Source organism: Chelonia mydas, chromosome 1 (assembly GCF_015237465.2).
Source record: "Chelonia mydas isolate rCheMyd1 chromosome 1, rCheMyd1.pri.v2, whole genome shotgun sequence".
Taxonomy (NCBI): domain Eukaryota; kingdom Metazoa; phylum Chordata; order Testudines; family Cheloniidae; genus Chelonia; species Chelonia mydas.
Genome location: NC_057849.1, coordinates 137,851,685 through 137,872,104, shown reverse-complemented (window position 1 = coordinate 137,872,104; position 20,420 = coordinate 137,851,685). Strand labels below are relative to the sequence as shown.

The 20,420-nt window shown below is 40.5% G+C and overlaps 1 protein-coding gene across 12 annotated transcripts in view; it reads left to right on the top strand.

Annotated features, from left to right (window-relative positions):
* Window positions 1–20,420, top strand: part of MAP7D2 (MAP7 domain containing 2) — a 125,900-nt gene that overhangs the window by 89,483 nt on the left and 15,997 nt on the right. For 5 of the 12 annotated variants that reach the window (XM_037901512.2, XM_037901509.2, XM_037901511.1 and 2 more), the window contains 5 exons: window positions 1,480–1,602; window positions 3,445–3,593; window positions 4,622–4,740; window positions 17,729–17,964; window positions 19,007–19,133. In XM_037901512.2, coding sequence (XP_037757440.1) covers window positions 1,480–1,602; window positions 3,445–3,593; window positions 4,622–4,740; window positions 17,729–17,964; window positions 19,007–19,133 — 754 coding nt within the window. The remainder of the gene's footprint in view (window positions 1–1,479; window positions 1,603–3,444; window positions 3,594–4,621; window positions 4,741–17,728; window positions 17,965–19,006; window positions 19,134–20,420) is intronic. The other 7 variants (XM_037901522.2, XM_037901513.2, XM_043537969.1 and 4 more) reach the window with 3 other exon arrangements.

The following is a 20,420-nucleotide window of genomic DNA, read 5'->3' as shown; positions in this document are numbered from 1 at the left end:
ATATGCTGCTTATGGTCTCTTATCAGCATAAACTCTCCTATGTTTAAAACGTACCTTTTTGTCAATAGATCTGTCTGTAGCTCTTGAGTTCTTTATAATAACCAATTCTAACATTATTGGGGTGGTAAGTTAAATATATTAGTAAAAGATCTTAAATACTTGAAATAGCTTTATAGCCAGCCCAGGATAATGCTGCCATGTTGGAGACCCCAGGCTGTGTGGGACTAAACGTTGCACGGCAGATATAAGTCTATGCCACAGAGGACAAAGTGCACCTTCATGTAACCATTTTGAGTGGCCAGTTATCTGCATTACTGTGGCTGAATATTGGTGAGGAATGGCAGGGCAGTGAAAACGTTGGATGAATTAAAGAAAGGATGCAAATTAGGGTTTTTTTGAGATGTGATAGTTCACACTCTGATGTATTATGCTTCTGCACCTTAAGTAAATATGAGGTTTATTTAAACAGTAAATCACAGCAAGCATTTCATTTCTTACTGGTTGTATTTCATCTCGTGATGCACTAAGAAACAGGGCTGAGCACAAAATGTAATTGCAGTAATCCTCCAAAAAAGCATTGCTTGTGACACTTTAGCCATATTAAGAAACTATATGTAAAAAATGAGTGCTGGTGTGTATTTACTGGGTGTTTATTGACAAAAGTTTGTCGTCATTGTGAGCCAGCTGGAAGTTGTCACTTGTGTCAAGATTTCTAGAGTCTTTTAATTCGACTTAAAGACCTGATCCATGAGAGGCTCTGCAGATGATGAGCACTCTGCAAGATTAGGCCCTTTAGACGGTAATAATTGTACAGTAAATACTGAAGGATTTGTCCCTCTGTGAATTGTTTCTTTTAGAACAAATGACAAATATTTTGACAGAAACAAGAAGCAACAGTAAACATACTTCATTTTAAATTATTTTTAGAGTTGCTTAATAAATATAAATGTAGAACTCGGAGGTTATGGTGATGGGTGACTTTATAAATGCAGGTAATAGGAATTTGTTTATAAACATATGTAGTCATATCTCATATTTATGAGGAGGAAAGGCATAAGGATGTACTGTATAAATAAGGTTTATACAACAGAGAGACTGTGCATTTTAAATGACTCCCAGGGTACTTAGCACACAAACCAGGAACTGCTCTGTCATTGGGGAAAAAAGCAAACCCTTTTCATGCTGAGTCATGAAAGCAACCATTTTGCAGAACTGAAGATTCTTCTGTATAAAAAACAAGTTTAATCTACTGTATTTATTATACAGGTTGGAAGATAATTTAGGTGGCTTAAAATGATGAAGAAACCAGAAACCTCCTTCAGAGGAGCATTAACTTCTTTAACAGCATTTTTAAATCACAGACATAACAGGTTTTCTCTTGTTCATTTCATTTGATCATTTCACTGGTTTTATTTAAGTTATTTAAAACAATTTTTTTTCTGTTAAAATTTATTTGTTTTATTTGCTCCCATCCTTCAGCTCACCGCATGCACCTTAGTCCAGTGGAAAACTTTATTGTTTCTCGACTGCTGACTCCCACACAGTCTTCTTTAGCCAGAAGCAGAAGTACATTAATGCTTTCTGAGCAATACAATGATTCAGGTAAAAATGAAAATTGTGCTCTTTGAAAATGTTAAGGTATGTGTTTAGCTGCACTTGAAAAATTGCATAGAGATACTATCTGTTCTTTTTTAATATAATTTTACTTCCATTTTGGGTAGTAATGTCTCAAAAGCATGGAAATATTTACATGTCTACCATTTTGTCCTTTTCAGTTCTTACCTGTATTTATAAGAAAATTTGGTGACAGGGTCTTGAATTAACTAGCTATATAAAATAATCAGGAAATTCCAAACCAGGGCAGAATAATTATGAGGTAACTCAACTTTTGGACTTACCCTACAAGGTGACCCATTTATCAGAGAAAAAGATAGCACATTAATGTTGTGCTCTTTATCTTCAACAACCAAATAATATCCAAATTACTGGATATCCAGTATCCAAAATACAAATTAGCATTTTAAACATGTTATCCCCATATTACGTGACTCAAATGTACTCATGTTCTGTACATTACCACTTAATAAAAGGATGCTCAAAGATCTATTATAAAGGAAAGAGATGTTCTCTTTTTCCCCTCCACTTTTTCCTTATGATATATAAAGGTAGACTCATTAAAAGATCCTCCGTTTTTTGTTTCTACATGAAAAATATTGTACTTTGGAAGTTATGATATAGAATATTTTAGCCATGAGAGAATTCCTGATTTACTGTTCACAGAGCAACTGTCTAAAGGAAAGCCAGCTCAAAATGTCAGTGTACTCTGCTCTAGATTAAAGGAGAGCTATTAAGACAAAATGAAAGTTTGTTGCTTTTTACTTCACAGAACCACAGAAAGGTGGGACTGGAAGGGACCTAAGTAGGTCATCTAGTCCAGTCCCCTGCACTGAGGCAAGACTAAATTTTTTATGGGTTCTTCATTATATGTGTAGAAGACATCAAACGTAGGGCAAAAATGTTTTTTGTTTTGCCTTTTCTCACATTCTTCCAGTTAGTACTGTTTTTTCACATGTGTGAAAGCTGCCCAACATATTGTCAAAGCAATACGAGTAAAACGCAGAATATCCTCTTTTCACAAACCTTTTGTTCAAATTGCAAGTTAAAAAAAAAAAAAAAGGACAAAAAAGGAGGGGGAAAAAGTGCTGCGATTGTGGTCATGATGCACATAACCAGTGAACTTTCAAATTCAAGGTTATGTGGAGTAACAATAACTGTGTGTTTAATATGTGCACAGTTACAATAACTGTGCACTTAATATGTCTCAGGCAAGCTTTTTTTAGGACTCACGGGTACAGCTTTTAAAAGCCCCTGTTTGATCTAGGTGACTGGGGTCTTGTCTGTGTTTGGAGCGCTACTGCACTGCTGTAGTGCTTCGGTATAGACACTCACTGCTGCAGTCGGAGGGGTTCTTCCATTGGCACAGCTAATCCGCCTCCCTGAGAGGCAGTAGGTAGGCTGACAGATAGAGACCTCGCACTGTCTACACTGACACAGCTGTGGCTATCCTGTTAATCTTTTTTATGCATATTTAATAAAGGAGATCAGCCCTCTTCAGAAGAGGGGGGAAATCACGAAATCTGTATTTGCAAAGTTATTCAGAATTGTTATGGGTAAAAGAGAGATACTTTAGTGCTCAGGTATTTTATGGGCTTTTTAAAAATGCTCTTAGTTTTATGTTAATGCTTTTAGTGAAAGCATTTTTGGTAAATGAGACCATTCTGCACATATGCAAAAGGCACAGATTTAATGTGATTTAAATATCTATTTAAATCTTTAAAACTGTCGTTTGCCATGTCTCGTGTTATAACAAAGTTGTGCTGTTTTTTCCTCTCCCCTACTCTGTCTGTTCCCCTTTGCTCTTGCTATTGTACTGTAACTCTTTAGTATTCCATCTCTGTCCTCGTGTAGCACCAGCTAGTCCTCTTAAATCTCCCTACAAGCCTTCCCTCGCCCGAAGTGCGGAAAGGAAGAAGGCGGCATCAGCTTCCACTTCTGATACCATGAAAGGGGCAACTGCAGCTGAAGTTACACAGGTGGGTTTGGAACATGTTTTGATTGTGTTCCTGGACAAAGTTATGTTGCTTTTAGTTGCTGTGTTTCATTATTGTACAATATGGTTTTTGTTTGTTTGTTTTTAAGAACAGAAAGCAGAAAAACATTCATGTCCATTTGTTGGTTCCATTCACCTGCCAATCAGCAGGTTATTAATATCTTCCTGGAAAGCAGTGTAGCCTCTATGAACCAGCATTAGTTGGAATGACACTTCTGTATTCAGGGAATCTACATTTCTGGCAGTGAAACATGTTTTCTGGAAGTGCTGTGTCTTGTGAAACCAGTACTTCTGGGACTGAGTTTACAGCTGCATGGCAAATGGGATGTCGCCACCGTTGAGAGTGTTTGGCTAGAAATAAAACCACCCTACTAGTGAATTGGCAAATTTCCCTCCTGCTCCGGTAACTTGCCTAATGTATTGAGAGTATCACTACTTTATACCTGTCAAGTTTCACTTCTTTCTGTATATATAATTTTAAGTGAAATTTATTCAACATTTTCACTATTGACAACTGTACATTTTCTATAGAGGCATGGAAACTGAACTTAGCCTGCATGTGCCTAGTCACTGCATAGCATCTGAGAACAAAAGCTCAACTTTTCTGCCAAATCCCTGACAGTGCCATATCTTTTGTAAAAACTGAGAGAGACAACATGTCTGTGTAGTTGTGGAAGTCAGTAGGATTTAGATGCTTTTGAAAATTCTACCCAATGCTGTCCGGGCTCCAACGGGGGCAGTACCCTTCTGTACCGCTCCATACGTATTTGTTTATAGCCTGAAAGGTATTTTTGCAGCAGCATATACTGTGTGCGCAAGACATAAAAATGTATATACAGTATTGAAGAAGATCTTGCAGTTCAATTGTATGCTGGAATTTAGAAAACTTCCATTTTATGTGAATGTTATGCAAATCTGTTTATATGTCCTTGTGTTAATGAACTATCTGTATCATTGAAGCATTGCTTTTAACTACAAGCTAAACAAAAACACCTGAATTTCTTTTTCTAGACTGAAAAGATAAAGAGAGAGAAGCGACCCACAACACCTGTTTCATCATCTGGCGTGGGATCCCCACTGAGAAGATCTGATTCTCCTGCAAGCATGTCTAAAAGATCTGCATCACCGAAGTATGAATATTTTCTCATTGCTTCAGTACTTTTTGAGACTGTCCCTGTTGCCATAGGAAAACCATTAACTGCTCAGGGGCTTCCTTAGAAATTTTGATTAAAATCCAGATTAATTTGAGTTCTCATTTTTTTTATATATTATTGTGTTAATGGCTGTCTGATAACATTTCTCTTCATCTTTCTTAGTCCCACTCATGAACTGATTGGTGTTAGCCTTCCATTTGGTAGCTCATGTTAAATCTGGTTGAGTTAGCCTGTCTTTAGTTATGTAGCATAGAAATTGGGGGTGTGTGTTGGGGGGGAGGGGTTAAACCCATCCTTCTCTGTCTAAGAAGAAAGAAATTGGCAGGAGTACAAACACTACAGATTCGTCTAACTCCTTTTCTGATACATTTAATGTTGCAGTTTCTATTGCTGACCATGGCAGTCCAGTCCACAAACAAATTTATTACCCTTCATCTAAAGAAATTTATCCTTAACGTCCTTATAGTTTGATCCTTTCTTTCTTTAGGTCAGTGTACTATTGTGTTTGAGGTGATGACTCCCTAGAACAGTTCTGTTTTACCCATTTTCTCTGTGCCCCTTGGAACATTCATACCTCAATCTCATCCATCTATGTTATGATCTCCTTTTTCTAATTAGCACAGAGGTTTTTAACCTTGCCACATGCTGATGCCACATGAGTCCAGTTTGACACACACCCATCTTTAACAACAATAACAAACAAAAACCCAACCCTCCCTCTCTTTCAAACTTTTTGTGCGTGGCCTCTTAACAGAAGAGTTTTGTGCATGTAAGTTTAGTGTTAGTCAGACAAAATAGCGTGGAGAATTCATGGAGACGTTTCCAAAAGCAGTCTAGCCTTTGACACTGTGGCTATGTCTCTGCTACGAGCTAAGGGTGGAATTACACCTGCTTGTGTGGACACATTTGTGCTAACTCTCATGGAGCTAACATGAGTATAAACAGCAGTGTAACCAGGGTAGCACCAAGAGCGGGAGCGGAGGCACAGTTGAGCCATGCCGAGCACAAATCCTCCTGAGCCATACTCAGTATGGCTCAGCTCTGCCTTCACTGCCGCTACTGATGCTCCAGTGTACCATGGCTGTATTGCTGTTTACACTCACGAGTCAGTGCGAGTATGTATACATAAGCAAAGGAATCACACCCCTGCCTTTCAGTGTAGACAGAGCCTGTATTGATGCACATCTTGTACCTTCCAGAAGACCCCTCACACTCAGCCACAAAACATTCTTAATTCCTGTTTCCATCCTGGGTCACAATCAAATATCATATTTAAATATACAGTAAAGACTTGTATGTTCCAAATGTTGGCGTCACATGAATTTGGACTGAGACAAATTCATGTAACATTGAAGAATGAAAAGGCAACTCTGCAGAGGACCCAATTTTTTAAGCATCATTTTGGACAGTTCAGGGAAGACTTCCGCTCCGTGTGTGACGGCAGTCAAAAATGTAAACAAAAATTGGTTGATAGGATATAAAATAATTCCAAAAATATTATAAAAATGATGGTATTTCTTAAATGATGGTATTCCTTAACAGTTCAATCATCCTATCTCATAGATATACAAGAAATAGAGGAGGTTCAGGAATCTGAGAGTAGCGACGTGGAAACACTTCTGGATGAGTAGACAATGAAAATGTTTAGTTTAGAGAGATGATAAATAAGAAGGGACATGATCAAGAGATACAAGCTAATGAATGGTACAGAGTGGGAGAATAGTAGTACCTGATTTACCTTTTCTCATATCATGGAACAAGGGGACATTCAATGAAATTGAAAGACAGCAAACTTGTAACTGATAAAGGAAATACTTTATTTTTCAATGCCTTTAACCTATGAAACTAGTTAACATAAAAGATTGAAGCCAAGAACTTAGATATTTTTTAAAATAGACACTTATATGAATAATGAGAACATGCACAATTACATTTGGACAAAGACCTAGTGAAATGATTAAAAGAAAGAAGCTTGTCCACTAAAAGGGCCAAGAATATTCCTGGGGGCATTCGGCACCAAAAAATTAAAAATTCTGCACACAATATTGTAAAATTCTGCAAAATTCTGCAAATGTTTTCAAAATAACACCACATAATCACACCAGTTTCAATTATTTTGATAATTTATTTCAAAATGCCTGTCAACAAATATGTCTGTAACAATACAGAGAGACACACAAATTCCCCCAGGAGTAGAGTCAAAGAAACCCCTATGACAACCCAATTCCTGTTTCTCTGCACCCTCCCCCCGACCCAGAGCCCAGCCATGGGGTCAGACACCAACAACCCCTCCCCCACAGAGCCCATCCTCAACCGCCCCACCCCCACCCCCCCAAGGTAATATACCTGCACCACTACCCCCAGAGCCCAGCCACGGGGTCCTCCCTTGCCCAGATACCTGAATCCCCTCCCCAGAGCCCAGCCGTGCCCCCACCCAGCCCAGACACCGACTCCTGCCCCAGAGCCCAGGAATCCAGAGGAAGAAACAGCTTGATGCTCAGTCCCATGCTTGCATGGAGTTTCCTGCGTACCGCTGTCTCCTTCCCTCAGGACATGCAGGGAACTGCAGCTGCCAGGAACCCTCTAGCTCCCTCTCCCAGCAGTGTCTTCTATGTGCGAGCTGGGCTCTGCAGCCCATGTCTGTGGGGGAAAGGAAATTCTGCATGCATATTAATTTCTTCAAAATTCTGCATTGCGCAGTGGCACAGAATTCCCCCAGGAGTACAAGAAGAATGAAAGAGTGATAATATGATGAGGCAAAATGGGGTATAAAGGAGATGCCAAAAGAACACTAATTAGAAGACAAGAGGAAGTATACAAAGTTGTGTGAAATTACAGATGAGTCAGGAAATGGCATGAAGCACAGAAAAGTTTAGATTGATAATCTTACTTAATATGGAAGTCTGTTAATGGGCAGGGAAGTTGACAGAGTGGGATAGCTTGTCAAAAACAAGGAATTCTTTTTAATTTCTCAGTTGCCAGTGGATATTGATTATTTTAAGTGTTTATCGCCTTCAAGATACTTCCCCAGGTCAATAATACTTAGCACTTTTATAGCTCTCTTTATCTTCAAAGATCTTGAAAACATCAGCTAATTTTCATAACATTCCTGTAAGGGTGGGTAGATAAGTATTATTACCCTATTTTATGGATAGACGGAGTGATTGAAGGCCACATTGAGCTTGCCTTTAGTCAAGTGAGAAGTTCCACTGAAGTCAGTGGGACTACTTGCCTGAGTAAAGCAAGCAGGATTTAGCCCTAATTGACTTGCCATAAGGCCTAAGCCATAGAGGGAGCCAGTGCTAGGGCCAGGAATAGAAAGCAGAAGTTTTGGCCCCAAGTCCTCTGTTCAGGCCATTAGATTATCTCTCAGATCAGTATCTGGAAGCAAGTGTCTGTTTAAAATTATTGTTCCCTTGCCAGTTTTTCTCTGTTTACATTTGATCTGCCTGTCTGCACAAGTCCCCATTTCTTCTGACTTTCTTTGGGCCCAGCCATAGTCCTCCTGGGAACTGACAGGCCCCAACCTGTTCAAGCATCTGCAAATTTTCATACTTTGTAACATATTGTTTCCTGTAGGACACTTGATGTACAGAGTGTGTGTGTGTATATATATATATATATATATATTTGAAAGATGGAAAAGTGAACCCAATGAAGGTTCTCCTTGGGTGGTTGTCTTCTTTTTCTGATCTGTGTTTGTTTACCAGTACGCTCTGGCTTCTGTTGCTCAACCAATTTAGATTTTTGCTGCCAGTCAAGCTTACTAACTATGGCCCAGTCCAGCAATTTGATCCATGTGGGAGGGGTTCTGTATGGGCTCAGGATCTATCTTCATGGATCAAATTGCAGGATCATGGCCATAATGGTATTGAAATCAGTTTTTTGTTTTTTTGTTTTTTTAAGTTTTGAAAAGATCCATACAAGACCCCACTAGAAATACCCGTGTTCAGTGATTAATTCCCTGTTAACAGTTACATTTTTAGATCCATCAGTTAGCCAGTTTTTAATCCATTCAGTATGCTGCCTTGATTTTCAACCCAATGTTGTCTTGACTGAGGGAAGGAGAGAAATAAAGTAAAGCCACATATTAATTATTGGATCTACAATATTTAAAGTTTAACTGCTTCAGAGATAGTCAGCTAACAGAAGGCACTGAGACACATCAGTTTCAGAGCTGTGTTGACTTAACTGATGAGGATATTCAGACAAAGTAGTAAAGCCAGGCAAAGCTGTGTTGGTTCGTGCACTATTAGTAAGGCTAAGATTTTGTCATGGCTATTTGTAGTAGAAATCAGGGACAGGTCATGGGCAATAAATAAAAAAACCACGGAAGCCCATGATCTGTCCCTGACTTTTACTAAAAACATCCCTGACAAAATGTGGATGGAGGAGGGTCTAGCAACCTGCCCCGCTCCCCTCCCCTCCCCGCCCCGCAGCTGGAGGCTGGGGAGCTGTAGGGGGGGGGCCCTGCCTGCACCCGCTGAACAGCTCTGTTTCAGAGTAACAGCCGTGTTAGTCTGTATTCGCAAAAAGAAAAGGAGTACTTGTGGCACCTTAGAGACTAACACATTTATTATGCATCCGATGAAGTGAGCTGTAGCTCACGAAAGCTTATGCTCAAATAAATTGAACAGCTCTGGGGGTCCCTCTGCTGCCGCTGGCGATGGCTGGGAGCTGTGGGGGAGGGGGTTCCGGCTGCTTGCAGCGGCTGAGACACTGCAAGGGGGACCCTGCCAGCAGTGGCAGCTGGTCAGCTCAAGGGTCAACGGCAGCTGATCAGCTGCCGGGGGTCCCACACCATCTGCGGAAGTTGGGCTGCTGCAGCAGGGTCTCCCCCCCGCCCCCCCCCCAACCAGCAGTGGCTGGTCAGCTGCAGGGCCCCCAATGTCATGGAGGTCGTGGAAGTCACGGATTCCATGACATAATCTTAGTCTTAACTATTAGTAATGAAAGGAAGACATGAACCAAACTCTGGCAATAGGGGGAAATTTGCATCCAGGCTCTTGAGAAAACATTACAAATTATGAACCGTAAAAAGCAGACATGTTAATGCTAAAGAATGTCTGACAGCATCCTTTCAAAAAGAAAAACCTGAAAGTATGGCAGTCTCTTGGGTTTGAATTAAAGTGAACATAAAACAAACAGGATGTCTGAGCTATTCATTTCTGATTTAATATCAGCCTTCTAAACTACAGCATGGTCTTCCAATTCATGAGCTATTGTGAATCTGGCTTTTAAAGCAACACATTGTTCTCTTCCCTACTCCCTTTAGATAAAATTGGACGTGACCTCTGACTGGCACATATTGAGAGACTTAGATTTTCTTTTTTTGTTCTTGTGTATTTTGAAGCCTTATGAATCTTCTGGTGCAGCAGGACATATATCTCACCTGTCCTTGCTTCAGCTAAAATAACCTCAGAACTCCTCCTGTGGAGTTTCCTGCACATTCTTCTGCCATGCGGGGGTCATCTTTTCCGCCTTAGAAGTGGCAGGTGTTGACCCACAAACACCAGTGAATCCTCAGACCCTTTGGAGGGCTTGTGCCCCTGTGTTGGTGTTTGCCCTTGCTCTGCTTCTTCTGGTGCCATGTCAGTACAGCAACAGCAAGAGTTATGCTGACAGGGTTTCCCCACCAGCTGCCCCCAGAACACTGCCAAAGGAAGGTTTGTCAGAACAGGGAGGAAAGGTGGGTATGTTAATTAGCCTATCAGAAAAATTCCATGCTGTAGGTGGGAGGAGAATGCCTCTTCCACAGCTGTCCCTGCTTCATGTATTTACATTCAGGTAACTTACTGTGTTACCAATTCCTCCTGGGGTTTATTTGTCATTGATAAAGGATCCTTTTCTATAGAATTTTCTTGTCTCTCTCAGCCTGATCCCATGAGTCATAAAGTACCCTAAGCTTCCATCTTCCTTCTAGGATTGCATTCCCTGTTTCTAGTTCACCAAAAAAAATAAAGAAAACCACCACCACCAAACCATCAAGAAAGAAAGTATGGATCATGCCAAAGATTGCTTTATATATATTTTTTTTTCTAATAATCCTATTTTGTATTCACACATTCGTAGAGCCCTGCAAATCCACGGATATCTGCTTTGTATCCACAGACCATTGTTGCGGTTCATGGCTCAGATGAGGATAAAAATTTTGTATCTGTGTAAGGCTCTGCATCACACACTCACCTGAATGGAGCGGCTGTCACCCAGCCCTCAGGCTCCAGCTTGGCTCTCTGAATCACGCAGCAGCCGGCTGTGATATGTGGCAATATGGGAGTTGTTGTCCCCTGCTTGCTCAGACAGAGGAGGTGAACTACAACTCCCAGAAGGGAGAGAGCCAAACGCCATTTTGAAAGAGATGTGGTTGTACTTTTAAATTAGTGGGCAGCGACGGCAGGCACTGTGAGGAGAGTAGTTGTTGCCACTGTCTATCCTGGCCTGGTCTGTGTGCGTTAGAGCCACCGCAGCTGCGTAGGGGTGTCTGAGCCTCCCACTGGGAGGGCGGTGCTATGAGGGCCCAGGATTGTAGTCTCCCTGCCTGGAGTGGGGAAGGAGGTACAGCATGGTGGCAGGGCAGGAGGTCTCTGGGGAGAAGTGGAGGGCAGTTGGGAAGCAGGTGCTTGGCATACCCCTGCGTCACTGCGCGGTGACCTGTGGAGCTGTTAGTAGAGCCCTGCAAATCCGCGGATATCTGCAGACAAGTTTTGCAGATCAGATGTGTATACAAATTTTTGTATCCACTCAGGGCTCTAGACATTTGGGTTAATCCTTTCAGTAAAAAGAAGAGGAGAAAAGGAGAAACTTGCTTCAAATAATGACCCCTACTGGCATCTTGGAATAGAGGAATGCTAGAGGTGTCAATTTACGGTGCTCTTAAATGCAAAGAAAAAACCATCAAATCAAAGCAATGTTCCTTTTTCTGTATTTCTGACTGGCACCTACTGTGGGATTTGAAAACTTCAGAATGCAGATTCTTATTGCTGATATAAATTTTGTGGAACTGCTGTTCCTCTGTCACACTGCAGTATTGTCATTTTTACAGTTGAGTTATAGGTTTTATTTCTGGCTTTTAGCAAATATCAAAGCAAGTCAACCACTGTTCTCCTTTCCTCTCCTCAGACAACCACACAATAAAATGTGGAGAGATTTATTGCTCAAGTCACCATTTTAACTCACGTTTTGGCTCCAGTGTAGTATGCGGTGCCTTCTGTCCTGGTCCTCAAAGTAGATCAAGAGATTTAATTGCTTATTACTAGGCTCGTTGCTTACCAACCTCTTTAATATAAAATTGTTGTCATCCCTTAATCAGAATATAATTACTGCTGTGGTAATGCTAAACGTGATGACTCCGCCTTAGTTATATGACTGTTTCTCCTCCTGTCACAACACCTAAAACAGAGTTGCCAGAAATGTGTTCTGAAATGGAGAAGGTGATCCAAGAAACTGAGGTAGAGGGTGAATGCAATCTGGTTGGGAAGTAATATCTTCTGTGCTACAGAACAGGATAGACTGAGGGATGGCTATCAGTTTTTATTTACAAATTTTATTTTATTAAATAAAAAATATAGGGACGGTTTTAGCTTTAACCTTGAACATTACCACACATGCGCGCACACACATGAAAGCTGAAAGGTTTTCTCTATGTAGCTGATATATTTCATTTATTTTTATTTATTTATTTTGTGTCATAGGTGTGCATGATATTTAACGTGTGAATAAAACAAGGTCATTTCCTCAAGGAAATGTTTTACGTTCTAACTCAAATGAAATTTGGACACACACAGATAGAAGGGGAGTGCAAAGAACAAAAAGGGGAAAGTTCGGTCAATAGGCTTTGCTTGGAGAATGGACTGTTAAAGAAGTTGTTTGGATACATAATTCCCCCTCCCCCCACTTCAGGTCTGTCTAGACTAGGGGCATATCTTTTAAAGGAACCTAAGTCCCATTTTGAAAAATGACTTTCCGTGAAAATCAGGCTCCTAAGTGCCACATTACTTTTGAAAATAGAACTTGGATATCTAAATCATGTAAGTGCTTTGTAAATGTTACCCTGGGAAAATAGGTCATGTCTGAAAACATGTTTGATAACCTGATTTTAAACAAGGACTTTGCACCTAGTACAAACACAGTTTAAAAGTGTGTTAGCTGGTTGTGGCCAAACCTGGGCTCCCCACTAGCGTCAACCATGATCAGCGAACACACTTTCAAACTGTGTCTGTCCTAGGTGCAAAGTTCAGGTTTAAAAAAAGTTAGCTCACATGTTTCTAAATGTGAATTATTTTCCTATTGTAGACATACTCTTAGAATAGTTAAATTCCTGTTGTGTGCTATTCTGAAACACCTCACAGAAGCTGTGTTTGAAGGAGAGATTCAAATGATAGGCAGGAGCAGGGTTGTACAGCACCATAAGGATGGGAATCAGAAGTTAGGAGGTGGAAGCTGAAGGAAAGCCAGTGCAGGAATTCAAAAAGGCACATGGCACTGCTAAAGTAGCAGAACCCATGACTTTTTCAGCATAAGGAGAGGCTGGAGCAGAATGCCATGAAGGAGAGATTGTACTAATCAAAGTGGTAGATGACCTTTGTCCATGCTTTTTCTTTTTTGTCACTGCTAAAGGATTACTTAATTTACTTAACAGTCTTTTTAATTAGAATGAAGAGGAGCAGTTTATTTTATAGATATTAAAAATCAAATTGCAGGATTAATTATCAGGCTATATGTGGAGGGAGAAGAGATAGGAGTTGCATGACACCAAGATTGCAATACTGGAGGATGTGGGGAAAATAATACAGTTATTAACAGTGGAAAAGGAAGAGTCTGGGAGGGGAAGTCCAATTGAATTCATATATAATTACTCACTGAGAGATACATTTTCAAAGAGATTTAAATGTTTGTGCAGTCACTTGTGCATGCAGAAGACAAATTTGTTCATACAAAATTGGGTAGTTCCAGTTTTACATACAAAAATTTGGGCCCAGGGTTTTAAATGCAAATTTGTATGAACAGAACCATAGTACTTAGAAACTTTGTCATTTCATTCAGTTCGTACGCAGTGGTATTGCAGATTTTGCAAGGCTGTATAGCCCTCCACGCCATTCTGCAATGCCAAGTTTTTGTGCACGTTTCCTTTGTCGAATGAATGGCTCAGTAGGATAGGTCGGAAGGAGAGATGACAACGTGCATCTCTCTTAATTGCTGCTTCTTATGGTGGGGTTCACTTAGGGTTAACTGTAAATTCCTCACCTATTTCTGGATACATTTTCTAAATATAGTAATTGTAAATATACAATAGTAATCCAATAGAAAGTCTTGCAGGTAAAATGGCCTAAGGAGTGGATAAGGAGAAATTTAAAGGTTGAGTCGGGCAAAAATTTATATAGAGTGTTTATCTATTGCTCCTCGTTAAATACTAAGTAGAGTCTTCAAAGATGTTTGATAGTTTACTTCTAAAGTAAAGCAAAGGTTACAAAAAAAGGACTTTGCTCTTTGTAACTTTCTGTCAACTTGCCAAGTCTTTCAATAAGACAATCCTTCCTTGACTAGTTTCAGAGTAACAGCCGTGTTAGTCTGTATTCGCAAAAAGAAAAGGAGTACTTGTGGCACCTTAGAGCATAAGCTTTCGTGAGCTACAGCTCACTTCATCTTTATGCATCCGATGAAGTGAGCTGTAGCTCACGAAAGCTTATGCTCAAATAAATTGGTTAGTCTCTAAGGTGCCACAAGTACTCCTTTTCTTCTTCCTTGACTAGTTAAATTAAGATATTTGAGAGGGAACAGAATTGAGAGGTAAAAAAGCAGAAATGTACCCACGCTCAGCTGTGCCAAGAACAGGCGACTGTGCCCACAGATCCTAGCAGTGGATGTGCATGAGGAGGCACTGTCTGCACAGGTTCCCATTTCCTCTCACCCCTGGAGAATCCTCCCCAAGCCTTCGGCCTTCTGACTCCATGAGCTTGTAGGAGAGGAAGGCCAATAAGTCTCTTCTAGAGTCTCTTTCTCACTCCCTCCTTCTCCAGACAAATGTTTCTACAGTCAGACTAGAGGAGATGCCATGCTTTGACCCCCAGAAAATTATTCCTATAAACTTAAGGGGCTAGTTGAGAAGATAGAGAAATCTGTCCCTCCTCAGATTGAAAAGTTAGTCTAACCGAGTGAAAAGAAAAGGAGACAAACACCTACAAGATCTCTATCAAGCATTCTTAAACTACAATACGCACCTGCTGAAGTGAAGAAACAGATTGGCAGAGCCAGAAGAGTACCCAGAAGTTACCTACTACAGGACAGGCCCAACAAAGAGAAATAACAGAACGTCACTAGCCATCACCTTCAGCCCCCAACTAAAACCTCTCCAATGCATCATCAAGGATCTACAACCTATCCTGAAGGATGACCCATCACTCTCACAGATCTTGGGAGACAGGCCAGTCCTTGCTTGCAGACAGCCCCCCAACCTGAAGCAAATACTCACCGGCAACCACACGCCACACAACAAAAATACTAACCGAGGAACCTTTCCTTGCAACAAAGCCCGTTGCCAACTGTGTCCACATATCTATTTAGGGGACACCATCATGGGGCCTAATCACATCAGCCACACTATCAGAAGCTTGTTCACCTGCACATCTACCAATGTGATATATGCCATCATGTGCCAGCAATGCCCCTCTGCCATGTACAGTGGCCAAACTGGACAGTCTCTACGTAAAAGAAAAAATGGACACAAATCAGACGTCAAGAATTATAACATTCAGAAACCAGTCGGAGAACACTTCAGTCTCTTTGGTCGCTCGATTCCAGACCTAAAAGTGGCAATTCTTCAACAAAAAAACTTCAAAAACGGACTCCAACGAGAGACTGCTGAATTGGAATTAATTTACAACCTGGATACAATTAAGTTAGGCTTGAATAAAGACTGGGAGTAGATGTGTCATTACACAAAGTAAAACTATTTCCCCTTGTTTATTTCCCCTCCTGCTGTTCTTGTAAAGTGCTGGAAATGGCCCACCTTGATTATCACTTCAAAAGGTCCGTGCCCCGCCCCCCCTCCCCCCCCCCCCCCCCGCTCTCCTGCTGGTAATAGCTCACCTTTTCTGATCACTCTTGTTACAGTCTGTATGGTAATACCCATTGTTTCATGTTCTCTGTGTATATAAAATCTCCCCACTATATTTTTCATTGTATGCATCCGATGAAGTGAGCTGTAGCTCACGAAAGCTTATGCTCTAATAAATTTGTTAGTCTCTAAGGTGCCACAAGTACTCCTTTTCTTTTTGCGGATACAGACTAACACGGCTGCTACTTTGAAATCTAACCTAGTGATGTCTGTTGAATTATTTGCTATGTTCAAGATGATTATGCAAAATCTGATCTGTAATTTGTATGGGAGGGGTAGGCGTGGTATTCCAAAACTGCATTGTACTGATCTTCCCAGAGCTTTAACTAGTTAATCAAGTTATTTCCACATATCAATGTTCATTCTCTCTCTCTCTCTCTCTCTCTTTCTCTCAAAAAACAACGCTTGTATTCTTAGGGTCCAATACTCCCTTAAGTGTGAGTAATCCATGCAGGGGAATAGAAACTCAGTGAAAAGTTTCCTTCTGATCCTTTCTTTGGGGGCTCAGGGCTGTCTATCCCCAAATCCATGGATCTTGGGGAATCTGAGAGACCCAAGGGGTATTGGCATAATGGCTTTTTGTCTCCACCCTGCTGTATTGCCTCAGCACTGCTGTCCAGCCTCCCTGCAGCTCCTCTTCTTCCCTGGATCGCACTGCTGCAGACTAGCTGACTTGGGTCTGAGAGTGGCCTCTTAAAGATGACAATAACGCAACTAATGGTGCAAAACAACATGAGGGAAAGAAACTTTTCCTGGTGATCAATTTATGACCTGAAACATGGAGATAATAACCCCTAAAACTTTCTATCTTGGCTAGTGCAGTTCAAGATCCTATTCTTATAGTAGTGTCTGATCACTTCAAGCTGCAGATACATTTGCATAAAGGTTTCCATTTAACCCATTTATTTTCAGTTATTCATAACTTGTTGAAATTTGCTATGTGTGGTAGCTCCCTGAATAAGGTTACAGAAAACATTATACTATGGTACAGTAAATTGTATATTCTATTATGTTATATGAAAAATGTGATTATGTAATTAAAATTGTATCATAATTGCATAGCCTCAAGGGTGCAAAGTGAATATATATATTCATATGTATATATGCTCTCTTAATATAGATATTTTTAATATGGAGTTCATATAATTTATATTTTTTGAAAGATAATAAACCGTTTGCATCAGTATTCTAAGGCAGAGAATTGTACAGGATTTTTTGTCAACTTTACAAGTATTTAAAGTATTTAGCACATTATTGATGCTATATAAATAACAGATAGTATTTCCTCTTATCCATGTTTGTTTCCTTGTAATCTCTGTTCTTTAATATGTGCATATTTTTAAGGAAATAGCATAAAAAGCACACCTTGGACAGAGTATTATGATGATAAGCTATCTATGGCATGTGCTTACCCAAAATCCATTATCAGCACCATTGCCACTGCTTACGCAGTGCAACAAAAAAATTTCTAATACCTGAGTTTTCAGTGTCCAGTTTATGATAGGCATGATGCCGATCGAAGCACTTAATGAGTGATCTGGATCAAACCTGGCCTACTCCAGGTAAAGCTTTAGACATGTGGGGTTGGGCGTGTACGTATGTATATATAATAAATTCAATAAATTCAAGCCAGTAAGTTACATACTCTTCTATTTCTATATCTATATATAAACACACTCTCCTTATCACTAACATTTCATTTCCTTGATAGTCTGAGATACTGTGTCAAAGCCTACAAGAAAGGAGTAGCAAATATCTGTTAAGATAGAAATTCTTACTAAATCACATATAATTTATGGTGTGTGTGACTTTTCTTTCCCTTTCGTCCTCCCTCTCCCTCCCCAACCCCAGGACAGTTACAAAGACGTATCCACAGTCTCCTAAAAATGTTAAACAATATCCTGCATCTCCTGTGAAGCACCGTGTCACCTCTAATCTCAACCAGGAGACTCCTAAAAAGAAAGCAGACAAGGAGAAAGAGAACACCACTAGCCACAAACCCCAGCTATCTTCCACTGAGGAGGAGGTGGGCCAAGCAGTTGCTGAGAAACATGTGCCTTCTGCAGGAAAGACTGAAAGCGGTGAAGGTGAGTTTTGCTGCAAGGATCTATCTAAAGCTGCTGCTGGTACATGATACTTTAAACAAGGGCATTTCTTTCTTTTCCTAAAGCTACTTGTAAATCTGAAGTTTGGAGTATCTATTGAGATCACTAGTTATATAATTTCCACTGTGGCAACGTGGATAAACTCTTAATGATAAAAATGCAACATGAGGTGGCCAAACTGAGGATTCCCATCAGTGCATCTCATGGACCAAGGTTTTCAAAAATAAGAGCCTGAAGTTAGCCATTGTCATCAAGAGTGCATGGTTTTGAAAATCAGGTCACCTTATTTAGATGCCCAAGTGTGGATTTAGAAGCCTAGTCTAGGCTTTTTTTTAATTATTATTATTATTATTATTATTATTATTATAATCTTGCCACTTTTGGATTAAAACTTTTTTCTTTACTATCCTCTTCGTATCAAAATGGTCAGTTAAACATCCCCCTTTTTTTTTTTCCATTTTTGTTTTTCATGCTAACAAGGTGCTTCAGCTTCATCTGTGCTAATCATTTGAAGTCAATGGTCCTTAGAAAAATGAGCTCCTTGATCACTCCTTACACTTCAGACAGGTTTTCAGAACTTACCTTTATTCTGTCTGGTACTTCCCTGAAGTACTGGGCTCTGCCTGAGCAGGATCAGGGTCCATTTAGCTCGACAGTGGATGCCACTTGAAAATATTGCCTACTTCTTTCTTTTAAGATGCTGCTCAATCTCTACAGCAGTTGTGACCTAAAATACTTCACCACACAATGAAGTTATTTTTATATTAATCTTATTTCTATGTCTGTGTCAGCCTCTTTAAAGTGCCTGGTACTTTATAGACATACACAAAATAAAGACCCCACCCTAAGACATTTCCAGTGCATGAAGGATATAAAAAAGTACTTGTGAGGTGGATATGGGGGAAAGGGAAACAGTAGGCTACTGCGAAAAGATAACATGCTTATTGAATACATGTTATAAAGTATAATATGTATGTACTGTGCTGCTTTTTTCATTTCCTGACGAATCACAATGCTCCACCAGGGAAGCTCACAGCAGGAACTACTGATGCAGAAGAAGCTACAAAAATTCTGGCAGAGAAAAGACGGCAGGCTCGTCTGCTGAAAGAACAAGAAGAACAGGAGAGACAGGAGAGAGAAGAGCGGGAAAGGTACTTGCTGTCATTTAAAAAAAAAAAAAAAAGAAAAGAAAACCGTGGTGGTAGTCATTAGCACCCAGACATCGAAGGTCAGTGGCCCATTATAAAAAAGTACTGTACAAATGTAACGCTGACAGACCCTGGTCGTTGGTGGGCGGGATCAAACCTGGGACCTCTGGAGCTTAGTGCAGGAGCCTCTAAAGCCAACTGGCTCCTAGCTAAGGCTATAGAGCAGAGCCTCTGTCTCTTTCTTGTTCTCTTTCTCTTTCTCTCTTTCTCTTCCTTCTTCCTCCTTCCCCCCCGCCCCCGCTAGATGGCACAGAACACCACACCTAGGGGGTGTGTGGGTTACACAAACACATAGTAATAGAGAGAATCCCTAAGAGCTTATCTGTTATGGGAGCTCAGTACTTTTGAAAATCAAGCCAGCTACTCAGGAGCCTAAACTTAGGCCCTCATGTTTTTAAAAATTTGACTTAAATAACTAATTACTCAAGTCTTTTTATATCGAGTGCAATAGAAACGTGTGTTTTTATCCCTGTAGAAGGCCGGAGGCTTCTCACTCTTTCCCCACTTTACCCTCCCACACATCTAAAGCGTCTATCCTTCTGGCCCTGGAGGACTGAATGGAATTTAATTCAGAGCTTGTCATTGCTCCTTCACAACTGATAGGAGTCCCTATCCCATATCACAGTGTAGTACTAGATCCTTTCCCTCACCTCTCTTTCCCTGTGGCTAAGGGAGTATGAATATACTGCAGTGCTCTCAGCTCATTCTAGCCTGAATTGATTGTTTTATTTACAGATCAACTACCATGCAGTCCACTCCTACCTCCTGCTTCCTTACTGAGCTGTTAAGCACCCCGTGGTCCCTAGACTGCCTGGCTAAAATTGCACCGGGGAGAGAGAGCTCCAAGGACAGCCATGTAACCCAAGGACCATGAGAGGCTTAGCACTGTATGGAAGGGTTAGCTTCCAACTATACTGACCTCCTTAAGGTTTTATGTGTACAGATGCAACGTAGTGTGCAATCTCTCCTGTTAAGTGCGTCAAACTTTATACATGTAAAATTTGAAGTGCTGAGGCTCTAAACTTGGTTGATTTTTTTTTAAGCCAGTTTACTTGTAAAAGTACAAAACTTTAAGCAATTCAAAAGCTAGGAGTTTTACCCCTAGTCCAAGTGCTCTGTGGAGCTAATAGACATGAGTTTCTGTACTCCTGACCCCCTTAGCTCTCCGTGTCATGAGGTATTGTTTCTGGACACATGCACTCATGAATTGAGCAGGACACACAAGTGAAT